Raw genomic sequence first — 14,376 nt, forward strand, 5'->3', positions numbered from 1 at the left:
CTAACCTGTATTTAGCTATTGTTGGCTACAAAATGAGTGTAAAGGCAACTATTACGTATTCACATTGTGAAATATTGTCACTGTGTAAAGCAGGGGTGAGGAACCTACGAATGATGTTCAATACGCAGCCTGGGAGAAAATCTGATCTGTGGCCCTCCTTTGAAACACAAATACAACCTTAGAGGTGTTTATTTATTTAGAGAGATAAAAAAACATTTAACCTACATTTGCTATCATTGTATATTAGGAAACATTTGTTTGAACATCACATTCATATTTTTTTTCTTCATAAATTTAGTATGGCCCTTTAAGAACTTGGTCCCTGCTAGGAAAAGTGTTCCCCATCGCTGTTGCAAATGAACAGGACAAGATTAGTGATTTGGAATACGTTGCTACACTCGGTGAGGTTCCTTCAGTCCAACTGGCCACTGTGACAACCTTTCAAATAGAGCTCATCCTGAGACAAATGTCCGTCAAAGCTGTCCAGGTAGAGGACGCTGCCGCCGCCTCCGCCGCCCCCCAGGAAGGTGCCCACGGCGCGGCCCTGCCGAGCGTGGCCGACGGCGTCGCTGAAAACTTTATTGATCTGCTCCTCGGACGGCATCCACCAATCTGGATTGGAGGCGCAGTGCATCCGGATGAACTCTGATGAAGATAATTGGAAAATAGAACATTTATTTGGTTGATGATTGGTTGGTAAGACTTAGCAACTTTTGCACAATCATTCGATTGATACCTCTGAGGCAGCTGACTTTGACGGGATTGAGCGGTCGTCTCTCCAGGCCGGGTTCCCTCAATTGGACCGAACGCTTCCGCTTGCCCAGGCCGCACGAGAATTTGAGCTCGTCGGTGCTGAAGACGAAGCGGATAAGGTAACGCAGCAGCCGGCGGCCATCTTTCTTGGAGGAGTTGACCGCCTCGTCCCACTGCTTATTGGTGATGAAGAGGGGGTAATTCTCCAGCAGCTGCTTGCTTCCCTGAATAGGGGAGTTATCTTATCAAAAAGGAAGCTGACATTTGATTTAAGATGGAGTCTGGCCCAAGTGAAATACTAACCATATGAATAAAATATAGGGGGAAAAAAACCCAAAAACATCACCAACCTCAAAGACTGTCTGCTGTTCTTCTTCCTATAAAGATAGAACACACAATTTCACTTCAACTCAAACATTAAAACATCAAGACCACAAGTCATTTGAACCTGACCTCAGTGAGCGGCTCCTCTGGTATCGGCGGCACCAGTTGATTGTGAAACTCAACGACATTCTTGAAGTAGTCGAGAACATTTTGACAGGGAACTGCAGAAGTGACAGTCAGTGAGAACACAAACATGATGTCGGCAATCAATTTTTAACGGCCAACTTCCTGTTTTGGATATATTTACCAGATTTGCTTTGTTATTGTTTTAAGTATTCTTATACAAATGTCCCCGCAGCCACATGCGTTTATGTGTGATTAAAAAGTAGTAATCTTAGTAATAGTATATGCGATTGTATTCACTTTGTATTTGTATCTCCTGGTATCCTTGTTTATACTTAACTCATTCAGTGAGACGTTAGACGTCAAAAATACATCGAGTTAATAGTTAAGAACTGGTCCAATTGGCCGATTATTTTCCCCTTAAATTGTTATCGAAGAAAAGCGTAGTTTCCGATGCTGTGAAAGTACCCTGAATGCACCATTTTGCTTGCGCAGCATTAGCAACTAGCAAGGATGTAGCACATGTTGTTCTGGTTATTCTGTTGTTCCTAAGCGTCCTTTAATCTGTATAATGACATCGCAGTTTGAGTTAACTGTAAAACTAAATACACAACATTCAGAATTACATCCACCGTATATTTAAATACAACACACTTCGTTTTTAAAACATCGCTAGGCCTAGCGCTAACAGGAAGTTAACATCGACTTTGGGAGTGTTTTAATTTCAAATAACAAATATCCACGCACAAATCTTGTGGGAACACATACCCACAGATGAGATAACACTACGCAAAGGCACAAATTCTTCCCAATGTGTGAAAAACTAGTTATGTTAATAGAAATCAATCGCAACTTTCTTCTGCACTCACTTTGTGTACGCCGTGGATACACAGCGCTATACTGCCCCCAAGAGGCCAAAACGCACAAGAACAGTCAGTATTTGTTCTTACCGTTTTTCAATTGCTATTTTTTTTAGTTTATTCTAATTTCACTTTCTTATTGTTTTTATTTTGTCATTGTCCTCTCAAGTTATATTATATTATAAAGTTGTTATTTCAAGGATTCAAAGACGTTCTTTTCTCAAAATTCAAGGATGCAAACAGCCAAGGATTTTTTTTTTTTTTTTTGTCGTTCTGGTCTTTTTTTTTTTTTTGGTCCTGTAACACACATTTCCACATGACATAGCACACAATACAATCACGAGATCCCAGGTTAGCCCGGTAAGTCCGAAAACTATAACACTTGTCATTCAAAGCAGAGAATCTTAATAGCGAAAATTATTGCGTTAAGTGGCACCCATTGAAAAGGAATTGTGGAAGGGGACAATTCTATGCATTATATAAATATTTTTAAATAATCGGCAGATTAATCAGTATCTGTATTTTTTTTTCTGCCACTAATCCGTATAAAATGCATATCGGTCGGGCCCTGGTCCAAACGGTCTTTTCTGAACGCACCTGGGACAGTTTCCAGCTTGTTGCGGAGCTCCTCGTTCTCCTGCTGCAGCGACAGCACTTCCTGCTCCAGCTCCAGGCAACGAGGACAGCAGCTCTCCTCCTCGTCCTCCTCCTCCGGCAGCGTGGACGAAGGGTGTCCGTACGAGTCGGACGGCGTCGGGGAGCCCCAGCCCACCACGGTGCGTCTCGGGGGCGAGACCTCGGAAGCGGGCTCCTCCGAGTGGCACTGCTCCTCGTCCGAGCCCACGACCACGCGACGGTGCTGCTGCTGCTGCCCGGACAGCAAATAATTGTGAAGCGAGTCTGTGAAGATGCGCAGAACAGCGGAGGTCTGTCGTTGGTTCAAATGGCTTTCCTCTTCTGGCTCGGTGGACGAGGAGGAGGAGCTCTCCTCGGGTTTGGAGCAGTGAGCGGTGCCGGAGCCGTCCTCGGTCTTGATGCTGGACGGGAGGCACGGCGAGGGTTCCAGCAGTCGCCCGTTGTTGAGGAGGCTGAGGACTCGACTGCACTCCTTGGCGAAGGCGTCCAAGATGAGGCGGTTCTCTGAGCAATTAGGAAACGAGAAAAAGATTTCACTTCGTTGTTTGCTCAAATTGTTGCAAGGTTTTGATGTGAGGGACTTCGCAACAGCCAGATCAGGGGGCAGCAACCTTTACTGTCAAAAGAAGCCATTTTAGTCCACACAAATAAAAAATCTGTTTGGAGCTGCAAACCATTTGAACATTGTGATGAAGTAAACAGTGTATTAGTCCAATGTACTGAGAGCCCAAGAGCTCATTAGAGCTGCACCAAAACAGAAAAGTATGCAGCATCCAACTTTGAGATTTCATTTTTTTTTTTCTAATTTTCATCTTCCGTTTCCGTTCTTCCGTACTTTGTTTTCATACATTGTTAGACTTTTCTGCCTTTCTGTCAAGTTTTTTGGCAATTTTATAGAAATATGGTAATTGTATGCCTCTCTTATGCCTGTTTGGAACATTTTGTGGCTTTTTTTTGTTTTGTTTTGACATTTTTAGGCCTTTTTTGCTATCAATTTTGTGACATTTTAAGTAAATGTGGTGGAGAAAAAAATTGTTTTGGGGATTTCTTCTTTCTTTTGGGATATTTTATAGTTAGCTTTTGAATGTTTTCTTTTCTGTCTTTGTTATTGAATTTATTAATTTTGGCAATTTTATTGACATTTTATGGTAATTTTCTGCATTTACTTTTCTTTTTTTTGGCATTTTATGGTCATTTTTTTTAAAGAATTTTTCAGTTTTTTTTTTTTTTTAATTGAGTCTCACCAAAAATATTAACGAATGAAATACACCCCTAATACTAATTCAACACGATTTACACCATTTCAAAAAAATAAAAATAATATATATATATATATATATATATATTACATTTTATTGCTACTTTTGACATTTTTTCCTGCCTTTCTTTTGCCAGCAATTTTGTGGACAGTTGGACACTATGATAATTTGGGTGATTTGTTGCTTTATTTTTGGATATTTTATGGTTACTTTATGAATGTTTTCTTTTCTGCCTTTGCTATTCAATTAATTCATTTTTGGCAATTTCATTAACATTTCATGGCAATTTTCTTTTCCTGTATTTGGACATTTTATGGTCATTTTTCGGATTTTTTTTCGGCAATTTTAAAAACTTTTTCATCTACCTTGAATGTTTTGAGTTTAACTCAAAATATTAATGAATGAAATACATCCCCAATCCTAATCCAACGAGCCTTGCACTGTTATTAAAAAGAAAAGAAAAAAAAAGAAAAAGAAAAAAAGCACGGCACAGATGCACCATCTTAAAATAAAATGGAGCCCAAGGTGACACATAGCTGCCACCTTAGAGCGTGGCTTTCTCTTTTATTTATTTATTTTTTATTGAGTGGACAGTTAGTTTTCATGTTCTCCCCGTGCCTGCGTGGGTCTTCTCCGGGTGCTCCTCCCACATTCCAAAGACATGCATGGCAGGTTAATTGGGCACGCCGAATCGTCCCTAGGTGTGCTTGTGTGTGTGGATGGTTGTTTGTCTCTGTGTGCCCTGCGATTGGCTGGCGATCAGTTCAGGGTGTCCCCCGCCTACTGCCCAGAGCCAGCTGAGATAGGCTCCAGCACTCCCCGCGACCCTTGTGAGGAATAAGTGGTCAAGAAAATGGATGGATGGGGTGGACAGTTTATGATGGCTACGGTACATATATGTGGCAATACGTGAGGGTTTGTATTCTACTCTGCCCCTCCATTTGTTGCGCAAGCTCTTCCTAATGGCGTCTTGGACTCGACTCCACCTATACAACACCTACAAGCTCGCTACGTTTGCTGAGTCGAGCCAGCTGCAATGTTGTTTTGTAATTCAAGTTGCTCTTGTGTGAGGCCTGTTTCCTGCCAGCTGCATGACCTACTTTTAACAGGGCCTGACTATCTTCAACTAACTAGAGTTTGAAGTAAGGTTAATAACGGAATGAAAACAAAATTGTCTGGACGTTTTCTATTTAGTGGTTACAGACATTCTCAATATGGATTAGGATTATGGTTCTCTTGTTTAACATTAGTGCTACAAACACTATTCATCGGCTTCTAAATGCAAACACAAATGTTCAGAATCCACTCAGCTTTTGCAAAGATAACAACGCTAATGTTTTTGACCAACACTGCCAGAGGTATTCATTTACCAATGTTTACGACTGTGGGTCTAAAACTGATTGTGCAACTGAATAGTGATAATATTCCAGCCTTTTAGTCCAGGCACGTTCCCTTCATAACACACACAATCGCTCAGATGTGTCTATCAGCCTGGCACAGATGTGTCACAGTTATTAATATGCACGGTGTCTGTGTGTAGATGGTGGAGATGTGGCTGATATCGTAACCCCCCTCCCTCCCTCCCTCCCGCCTTACTGCTTCCCTCGCCACTTCTGTGGCACAGCGAGCTGAGTAGCCTCATAAAACGTCATTAAAAGCAACACGCTCGGCCGTGGAGAATTTATGAGGCCCATTTGTTTTAATCACAATACTCGGAGAAGGCCATTTTGATATGCATGCATTCGGCGTTATTGGGTGCTTCTTTTCATCAACTTTATTTCCTGTCATCAAGGGAACATTAAGCGCATCGTCAGTGAAGATGAGTGGCATGTTCTACTTGATGACAAAATTCAGGAGATTTTGGTTTTGTTTTGACCTAATAAGTACTGCAGTGGGACTTTAAAAATGTGAACACAACATGTGGAATGTGGATTACACAATGCTTCAAATGACACAGGACCTCTGAATGTTAAGATTTAAAGACACCAAACTACATTGAAAAAGCAGTAATCTTGTTAGTTGTTATCAAAGTTAAGAAACTGTTTTATAGTCTGTATGACAATGGACCCTCCAAAGTTGAACCATACACCAGCAACTCTATCATAAGCAACATTTAGCAACTTTTAGTCATGCTAAACCTCATTGTCCACTGAGTAGCGAATGTTTGCGATGCTAACAAAATTTAATTTGACATTAACAAATGTTCAAATTTCCTTTTGACAAGAAAAGCTATTTAGGCTGTTTAGAGAACATTTAGGAAATGTTGCGACCTTGAGTGAAACATGACGTGAAATTAACATTTGCTGGCACTGCAAATGTTAGTTACTAGCCTAAGTGTTTGCTAGCAAATGTTAGCTCCTAGCCCAAGTGTTTGCTAAAGACAGATGTTAACTATCAGTAACTATTTGGGATAGAATTGCAAAGATGAGCAACTATTTGCCACTGTTCAGGAAACATTGGGACCATTTGCCAAATGCTGCAGGCTAATTTACGGTCAGAATAAAAAGATGCACAACCCTTCCCAAGCATTCGGTTTTCTACTGTTCATCTTTTAGGGCATTCAACGGGTGGTTATTCTTATGCTTACACAAACTGCAAATACTTGTTTGTTTACAGCATAACATATCCACTTCACCTCTGGTAGCTGAAAAATACCCCACCGGGTCATGTTGGGGCTTTCACACACTGACAATGAAGCGCCTTCTCTGCGTGACGTCGTCCGCATACTCACAGCCAACAACAAGGCGCTCTAATGTGGCCAAACCAGCAGACAATCCGAAAGGAAGGTGCATTTGGGGGTTTTGGCATAGCAAGCTAGCTAACCGTTGATGCCAATGAGTACTGCACTGATGTAGTGGTCAAGAAAGACTCAAACTAATGTTGTCAAATGAGAACAAATTGGCACACAAATCTACTGCATAACAAAATTTGGGTTTGCACAGCACGCATGTTGTATGCAGCTTTGGTATTACACCAAATGCTCCAACAAAGCTGCAAAGCAACAATAAAGCGGCTGCGATCTGCCAAATGTGATAAAGAGATTAAAACGTGATTAGAGGATGAGATATCTCCTGTTTAATTTCACGGCAGCGAGGATTAGGTTCATTGCTTTCATCTCAGGGTTGGTCTGCCTTGGACGCACCCTCCCATCCATCCCGGGCACAGACAGACAGACGTCCCCCTTTTAAACCAACCCCTGTGAACAGCAGCCTGAGCTGGAACAATGTCTTTCAACGCATGTGCACACAATTCAATCCAGTGTTACTTTGTACGGTGGTCATTCAATCATGGCTGCTCTCATTACAACTGAACATCAATCACAGCTAACAAGAAGAAAATGAAACAAAACATGATGCTAGAGGGGAGCAAATATGTTGCTCGTTTCATTCATTGGGTGAGTAGCTGTACTAGAAGTGAGTCATATGATGTAATATTCTAAAAATGTTAACATGCTTAACAGTCTGAACTTAAAGTTATAAACGCACCTGAAGTAATCTCAAAAGTACAGTCTGGAGATTCCTGCTTCAGTCGTCCAGCGGTGAGTGTGGATTCTGCTACGCCGACGATGGCGCGCCGCTGCTGGCTACCGAGAGCGACGCCGCCCGTCGCCTCCGCGGAGGTGGATGTCGGGACCCCGCAGCTGGGCCTGCCCTCGCCGGGGAACCGCTGGCGGTGGTTCGGCTGATACTGCGTCTGGAAAGGGAAATGCTGGCCGGCTTGGAACGTGAACTGTCGAGCGTCAGTGAACAGGGAAGGCTCGATCGAGGCGGAGTGGTCGATGCGCGACTTGTAGTGGAGGCTCCTGGCGGGGCGAGCACGTCGCTTGGCGGCGGAGGGGCCTTCGTCGGCGGGTTGCATATCGTCCTCCATCCCTGCCTTCCAGCCAGGTGGGTCCAGGTAAGGAGCGGAGCTGGGGATAGCTCGTTCGTCACTCCGTATGCCAGACAGGCTCGGTTAACGCAGGACAGACAGGGTAGGGAGGGTGGGTTGTAATCGCTCGAATATTTACTGACATGCAGCTTCTCCAATCCCCAGCCGGGAGGTCGATTTCGAGACTGGTCCGGAAGGGAAGGAGAGTGGGAGGTGGGGGTCTGGTGGCTTGGGGAGGAGGCAGGCGGGACTTGCTTTCTTTGTAGTCCGTAACTCCACATCCACGCAGAATAAATTAATATTAGTCCACAATTGATTGTTTTCTGAATTATGGAAACTGTTTTTTTAATTACATTGTATACATGACAAAATTAATCCAAAAAATTATTTTAAAACTATAATAATAGCGCGCATCCATGTTTGAACTGGATAGTTGTGAAGGGAAGTTAGTTAGCACCACAAGGGGGCGCCATATTCAAAGTTTATACATTCAAAAGCCAGCTGCTGTTGAAAATGGACCACCACACCAGGACACGCCATCTGAATCGATTACGTCAATACCACAGCGACTATATCGAGAAAGAAGTCTTGAATAAAGAATATAGGTAGGCCTTGACGCTCAAAATTCGACTAAGCGTGTTAATTCAATATGACATTAAAACTACAACAAAATAAGCTATTGTAAAATGAAAACCTGCCCGACAGTTTTATTTAAACGCGATATATTAGAAAGGGAAAACATATTAAATAATAATAACGAAGAAGTGCTAGTGAGTGTAAAACAAATTTGCTGAGTATTTTTTTTTTTTAATGTAAATATATTCCTAAGAAACTTTAAGATGAACACGGTCCATATAATGACAGCCCTGGTTTATAATTTCTGGTTGATGCTATCTTGAAACTAGCTAATCTTAGCTTTAAGCGCTTCCTTTTTTTTTTTCTTTTTTTTTCTGGGGGGGTCTAGCAGTGATGTGAAGTAACACATACTTAGATTGTTCAGGTATCTGCATTTTACCAAAGTATGTTTTATTGTTTTACTTTGGACAATATTTGACTTTACTCCCTACATTTGAAAACAGATATTTTTTCATTTCTACTCCTTACGTTGTCAAGGTCAATTTTTTTTTCCAACCACCACAGATAACGTCACCCAAAGGAAGACCTAAGTAGAAAGACAAAGCTCAAAAATGGACTGGCCATTTGGCAAACAAACAAAACCCAAATCATTTTGGGTTTCATTCACTTTTAACGAGTCAATGCACCCTGGAACAGGTAATGTGTCATGAAATCAATCAGACAAGTGGAACAAAATACATTTTACTCTATTCACATTTTTTAAAATATTATAATTTATAAATAATATATATTTTGATTTGTTTTTATTTAAAGTTTTTGTCTTATCTTTCACAAATGGTAGATTTGATGGCTGTTTGGAATGAACAGCAATCTGAGGAAAAACCGAATTGTAAAAAAACAAAACAAAAAAAACCGAACACACACACAAACAAACAATTAGCCATAAAACTTTACATCACTCTCTCCACCTCTCCCGAACGCGCGCGTCAGAGGGCGTCACTCCGCGCGCGCGTCCACGCGCTGGGTCATGACGTCTGCACGCCGGGCCAACAAAACGTGGAGCCGGGGAGGACGCAGGGGTCCGACTCGAGTCGAAGCTCAGTCGGCAGCAGAGCTCCGCCAGAGGAGAGGGATGAAGCAAGCGGGGACGACTGACATCGCCGAGACGTTCCCAAAAGTGACGCCCCTTTGGCCATTCGATCGGCTAAACGCAGGACTCGGCGCTCTTTGGGATGGACTCAAGATGACTTAATGAAAAAGTTTCCCACCATCATCACCATCACCCATCAGCAGCCTCCTCGCCGGGATGGTGCGCCTGCTTAGCTGCCTCCTGCTCGGATACCTCACGTGGAATCTGCGGATCTCGGACGCGCATGGGGAGTACTGCCACGGCTGGCTGGACGCCAACGGCAACTACCACGACGGCTTCCAGTGCCCGGAGGACTTCGACACGGCCGACGCCACCGTGTGCTGCGGCTCGTGCGCGTTGCGTTACTGCTGCGCTGCCGCGGACGCGCGCCTGGAGCAGGACGGATGCACCAACGACCGGCCGGCCGCCGACAACACCGAGTATGCAGCGCGTACGTATCAGTGCAGCTTGTGACAACGTGCATGGGTCGGTTAAGGCAGTGGTTGGGAAACCGACGGCCCGCCGGACATTTTGGGACCACCATGCAGCTCTAATTTTTTTTTTAAATTGATTTATTAAGTGATTAAATGAAGCAAAACGTACTAAACAAAATAACTTTAAAGTTGTTCTGAGCAATTAATTGAATTCAAATCGACTTCACAGTGTCGTAGTTATATTTTCAAACCACAAGGGCTGCAATTTTGATTAAAAAGAAGTCTAGATAAGTTCAGTGCTTAAGAAAAAAAAATACATGGCAAGAGGACCTTGAAAAAAGTCCTCATATATTAAAACTAGTGTTGTTCCGATACTGATACTGGTATCGGCAGAGGTGCCGATACTGCATTAAAACAGTGGTATCGGTATCGGTGACTACTCACAGTTAACATGCCGATACCATTAATTCCAACACTAATATAGGATTTTGGATGCAGCATCTTGCTCGTGCATGACATTCACTGATATGTGATATGTTCACTGCATGCCGAACTAAGATATCCTATTGGCTCTTGAATGCTCTGAACCAATAGCAGGACAGCTTTTTCATCTTGAGGAAAAAAAAAAACTCAAGGATCGGCATGGTATCGGCCGATACTGCAAAGCTGGGTATCGGTAGCGGGGGCAAAAAAAACGGTATCGGAACAACACTAATTAAAACACATTCATAATATTGACAAAATCATATATAGCCTATATAGTAGATCAGATAATTTTCAGAATCGTTCAGCTGTAGGGCGGCCCAATTCTGGCCAAAATGGTGATCACGATAGTCAATCAATATTCTAATCATGATTATGTCATATTAGTGTACTACTTTTGAACAAACAAATACACAATTTTCTGTGTAAAATGAAACTTTAAATGAATGGAGTGTTGTTAAACAATAAATAAATAAATAAATAAAATAATTCCCAATGAATTTTCCACATTTTCAAGGGCAAACTGGAAAAAAAAAGGCTGGTATCTTGTGTGTCATATAATTTAATGAAGCCTTAAGCTTGCAATTGCCCCGTAGTGGCTGGCTGATATGTTGCAGGGTCACACTTTAACTCATTCACTCCCAGCAATTTTCACTGAAACAACCCCATTCGTTCCCGGCTGTTTTACTCGATTTCACAAGGCCCACAGACTTTTCTATTGCTATAAAAACATAGAACCTCCCAAAAAGAATCTCTTCTTTCATCAGGAAAACAAAGTATATTTCTATCTGTTTCCGTTTTGCAGCAATTCACATTAGAATATAGCTAAGTTTCATCATTATTCACAAATCTGTTTAAAAACAGTGGGGAAAGGAGCTTGTTGCAACATGGCCCTGGTTGATCTCTTATACTCCGCTGCCACCTGTTGACCATTTTGTAATAATTGCTTCAAGCGTTTTCTTCAGAGGCTGCATCAAAGCCTTCTGTATACTCTAGCATAAAAAAATTAACAAAAAAACATATAAATACGTTTTTGGGACCATGGTAATATTTAAAATAGAACATTTTTGGGCACAAATGAGTTAAATGTTTAATTAAGCAACTACTCTGTGTTAAATGTCATGTAGTCACAAATTGCTTGATGTGTTTCGGTTCTGTTATATTCCATTTATGGAACTCAAGAGACTAACTAAAAACTAAGCTAAAAATATATTAAAATGTTACTCAATGAGGGTAGCATACTTCAATATAAGGCTCCATTTGATGTGATTTGTCCTCTTAAAAAGGAGGATGTCACAACAGTTACAACCAAAACTCAATGCTTGTCTTAAAGTGCTTTATAAATAAAGTTGAGTTGAGCTATCTGAGAATAAAATTGTTTCTTTTTGCTGACATTCTAATGTACATTTAACAATACATAGTATTAGTTTCCAAAATAAGTTGCCGATTTTCAGGCTAAAGTGAATGCAAAAGTCACAAAAGCCGTATTTTAGGCAATATGGAGATTGCATTAAATATATGTCCTGCTTTTGTCAGATGAAATAAAATTGGTGATGGGCAACACAAAATGACATTGCGTCATTGGGGATCAATGCATAACTTTCAGCTGTGTTTTATTCAATATTTTCTCAAAAATACGGTAATATAATAGATCATATTTATTTAGAGTATTTAAATTTGTCTGATCTAAGGGGACCAACTCCACAACATGACATTGTGGCTTATTGAATGCTACGTTTTCCTCCTTTTTATGTAAAAAACACGTTGTCATATTTAAACTTTAACAATTTTTGTTTTGAAGGCTGAGTTGTGTTGCCAATATAAAAGTTGCATGAAATCTTTCACAGCCTTTCAGTGAGATGACATAAGAGAGCGTAGAAGGCACAGCTCAGTCATTGTGAAGTCACTTTTCTGGCCCTCTTGAAACATTTCAAAGTGTTACATGAAGTCATTGTGGCTTGTGAAAAGTTAACAGTGGTCCTCTTGAGAGCATTATCCGTTTCAAATTTCCTAAACGGATCACGCAGACACGGGCGGGCGGGCGTGTGGAATGGCCTGAACGTGAGCTCATACAATTTCCTTCCTTTTTTTTTTTTTTTTGTAATTACCAAACAAAATAAATAAACACTCTTGTGATTTCCTCCCAACGAGTGCCCACACTAAGTTAAATGTAACTTGAACTGTTTGTGTTGTTCAAGCATGTCTAACTTGTGGAGAAAAAGAGATGAGATTTAATATTTGAACATGCGCTGTAATGTGCATCTTGCGTTCACTAGGGGGCAAAAATAAGTTAAAAGTTGAAAGATATTAGGAAAACTCCTAAATAAGAATAATGTAAATCCATCAGATTGAATGTAATACTGCTTTACACTTCATAGTTTTAAATTCAAGACTTCAGCTTCTTTTATGTATGCGATAATTTTATGTTAGCTTAGTGGTTAGCATGGCTTCTCCAGCTTATGTTTGCGTTTCTTGCTTGATGTGTCACATTCTTAGCTCCTTGACCTCCTTTAATGATAACTTGTCAGAGAAGTGTTATTATGCTTTTCGCCGCTATGAAGCTTGTGCTAGCTAGTTAGCTAGCTGGTACGACATGTGATAGCTAGTTAAAAGTTTAAAGATATTAGGAAAACTCCTAAATAGGAATAATGTAAATCCATCAGATTGAATGTAATACTGCTTTTCATTCAATAATTGTGGTTGTTCTTCACACTTAAATGTTTTAGATTCACAACTTCAGCTCCTTTGATGTATGCGATAATTTCATGTTAGCTTAGCGGTTAGCATGGCTTCTCCATCTTATGTTTGCGTTTCTTGCTTGAAGCGTCACATTCTTCGCTCCCGACCTTCTTTAGTGATAACAATACTTGTCAGAGAAGTGTTATGCTTTTCGCCGCCATAAAGGTGAGGTTTAGTGACATACAGGAGCAGCGACATAAGCGTTTAGCCAAGCTAGCGATCTAGCCGCAGCTTTTAGCTAGCTGGTGCGACATGTGATAGCTTAGCGCTGGGCATTTCTGTGGTAGTTTCAGAGGTTGGGAGACAGTTTCAGGTTAACACTTTTTTTTTTAAACCCACTCTAGTTCCATGGTCTGACGCGACACGAGGCCAATATCTCAAACTTTTTAAGATCAGTGTACGTTCAATATGATTTCTAGGACTTTCGATTACACACATTCGAACGAAGCCAGAAAACGTGACATGAACGTCTTCCCTCATCTTCGTTCCCAGAGCCCGTCTACATGCCCTTCCTCTTGGTGGGCAGCATGTTCGTGGCCTTCGTGGTGGTGGGCTCCCTGGTGGCCGTCTACTGCTGCACCTGCCTGCGGCCCAAGCAGCCCGCCCAGCAGCCCATCCGCTTCTCGCTGCGCAGCTGCCAGGGCGAGACCATCCCCATGATCCTCACGGCGGCGCCGCCCAGCCTCCGCGCGCCGTCGAGGCAGTCCAGCACGGCCACCACCAGCTCCAGCTCGGCGGGGGGCGGCAGCTCCACGCGGAGGTTCTCCATCGGGGGGCAACAGCAGCACGGTTGCCTGGTGTCGGCCGCCGTCTCCACCCCGGCCTCCACTCCGACTCAACCGCATCAGACTTTGGCCCCGCCTTTGCCGCCGCCGTACACGTCCCCTCCGGCGTCGGGGGTTCTCCAGCATGCTCACGCGCAGTTGCCCCTCCAGCAAGCCTCGCAGGGCACCGCCTTCCTTCTACCCCAGCAATACTTCTTCCCCCTGCAGACTGACGCGTTCGTTTCGGCTAAGGGATTCGCCGATTTTGGACAGAGTTGACGAGTGCTGCTTCCAGACTGGATTTTCGGAGGGGCTTCGGCCTACCAGGATGAGCCACCTATGCACTTTTTGTATTCTATAATGTACATAGACACCTTGACTGTTTTGTACGGGCTGTTATTTTAACAATAAATCTTGGTAATCTAG

General features: G+C 42.3%; 2 protein-coding genes across 4 annotated transcripts; one reads left to right on the forward strand and one right to left on the reverse strand.

The window, feature by feature from the left end:
* Nucleotides 1–173: 173 nt before the first annotated feature.
* On the reverse strand, nucleotides 174–8,062 carry bend4 (BEN domain containing 4). Its single transcript, XM_077532000.1, has 6 exons — nucleotides 7,441–8,062; nucleotides 2,658–3,200; nucleotides 1,207–1,298; nucleotides 1,104–1,130; nucleotides 737–977; nucleotides 174–645 (listed from the first exon to the last, which is right to left on the reverse strand). Exons 1-6 carry the CDS (start codon nucleotides 7,823–7,825, stop codon nucleotides 413–415), a joined length of 1,521 nt encoding a protein of 506 aa, XP_077388126.1. The 5' UTR covers nucleotides 7,826–8,062; the 3' UTR covers nucleotides 174–412.
* Nucleotides 7,185–14,376, forward strand: shisa3 (shisa family member 3). 3 transcript variants are annotated; one of them, XM_077532001.1, is made up of 4 exons: nucleotides 7,185–7,349; nucleotides 7,416–7,842; nucleotides 9,392–9,981; nucleotides 13,679–14,376. In XM_077532001.1, exons 3-4 carry the CDS (start codon nucleotides 9,708–9,710, stop codon nucleotides 14,227–14,229), a joined length of 825 nt encoding a protein of 274 aa, XP_077388127.1. In that variant the 5' UTR covers nucleotides 7,185–7,349; nucleotides 7,416–7,842; nucleotides 9,392–9,707; the 3' UTR covers nucleotides 14,230–14,376. The 3 variants fall into 3 exon arrangements, with proteins under 3 accessions (XP_077388127.1, XP_077388128.1, XP_077388129.1); XM_077532002.1 differs by having other exon boundaries at nucleotides 7,429–7,842; XM_077532003.1 differs by having other exon boundaries at nucleotides 7,447–7,842.

The sequence above is a fragment of the Festucalex cinctus genome, chromosome 9, assembly GCF_051991245.1.
Source record: "Festucalex cinctus isolate MCC-2025b chromosome 9, RoL_Fcin_1.0, whole genome shotgun sequence".
Lineage (NCBI taxonomy): Eukaryota > Metazoa > Chordata > Actinopteri > Syngnathiformes > Syngnathidae > Festucalex > Festucalex cinctus.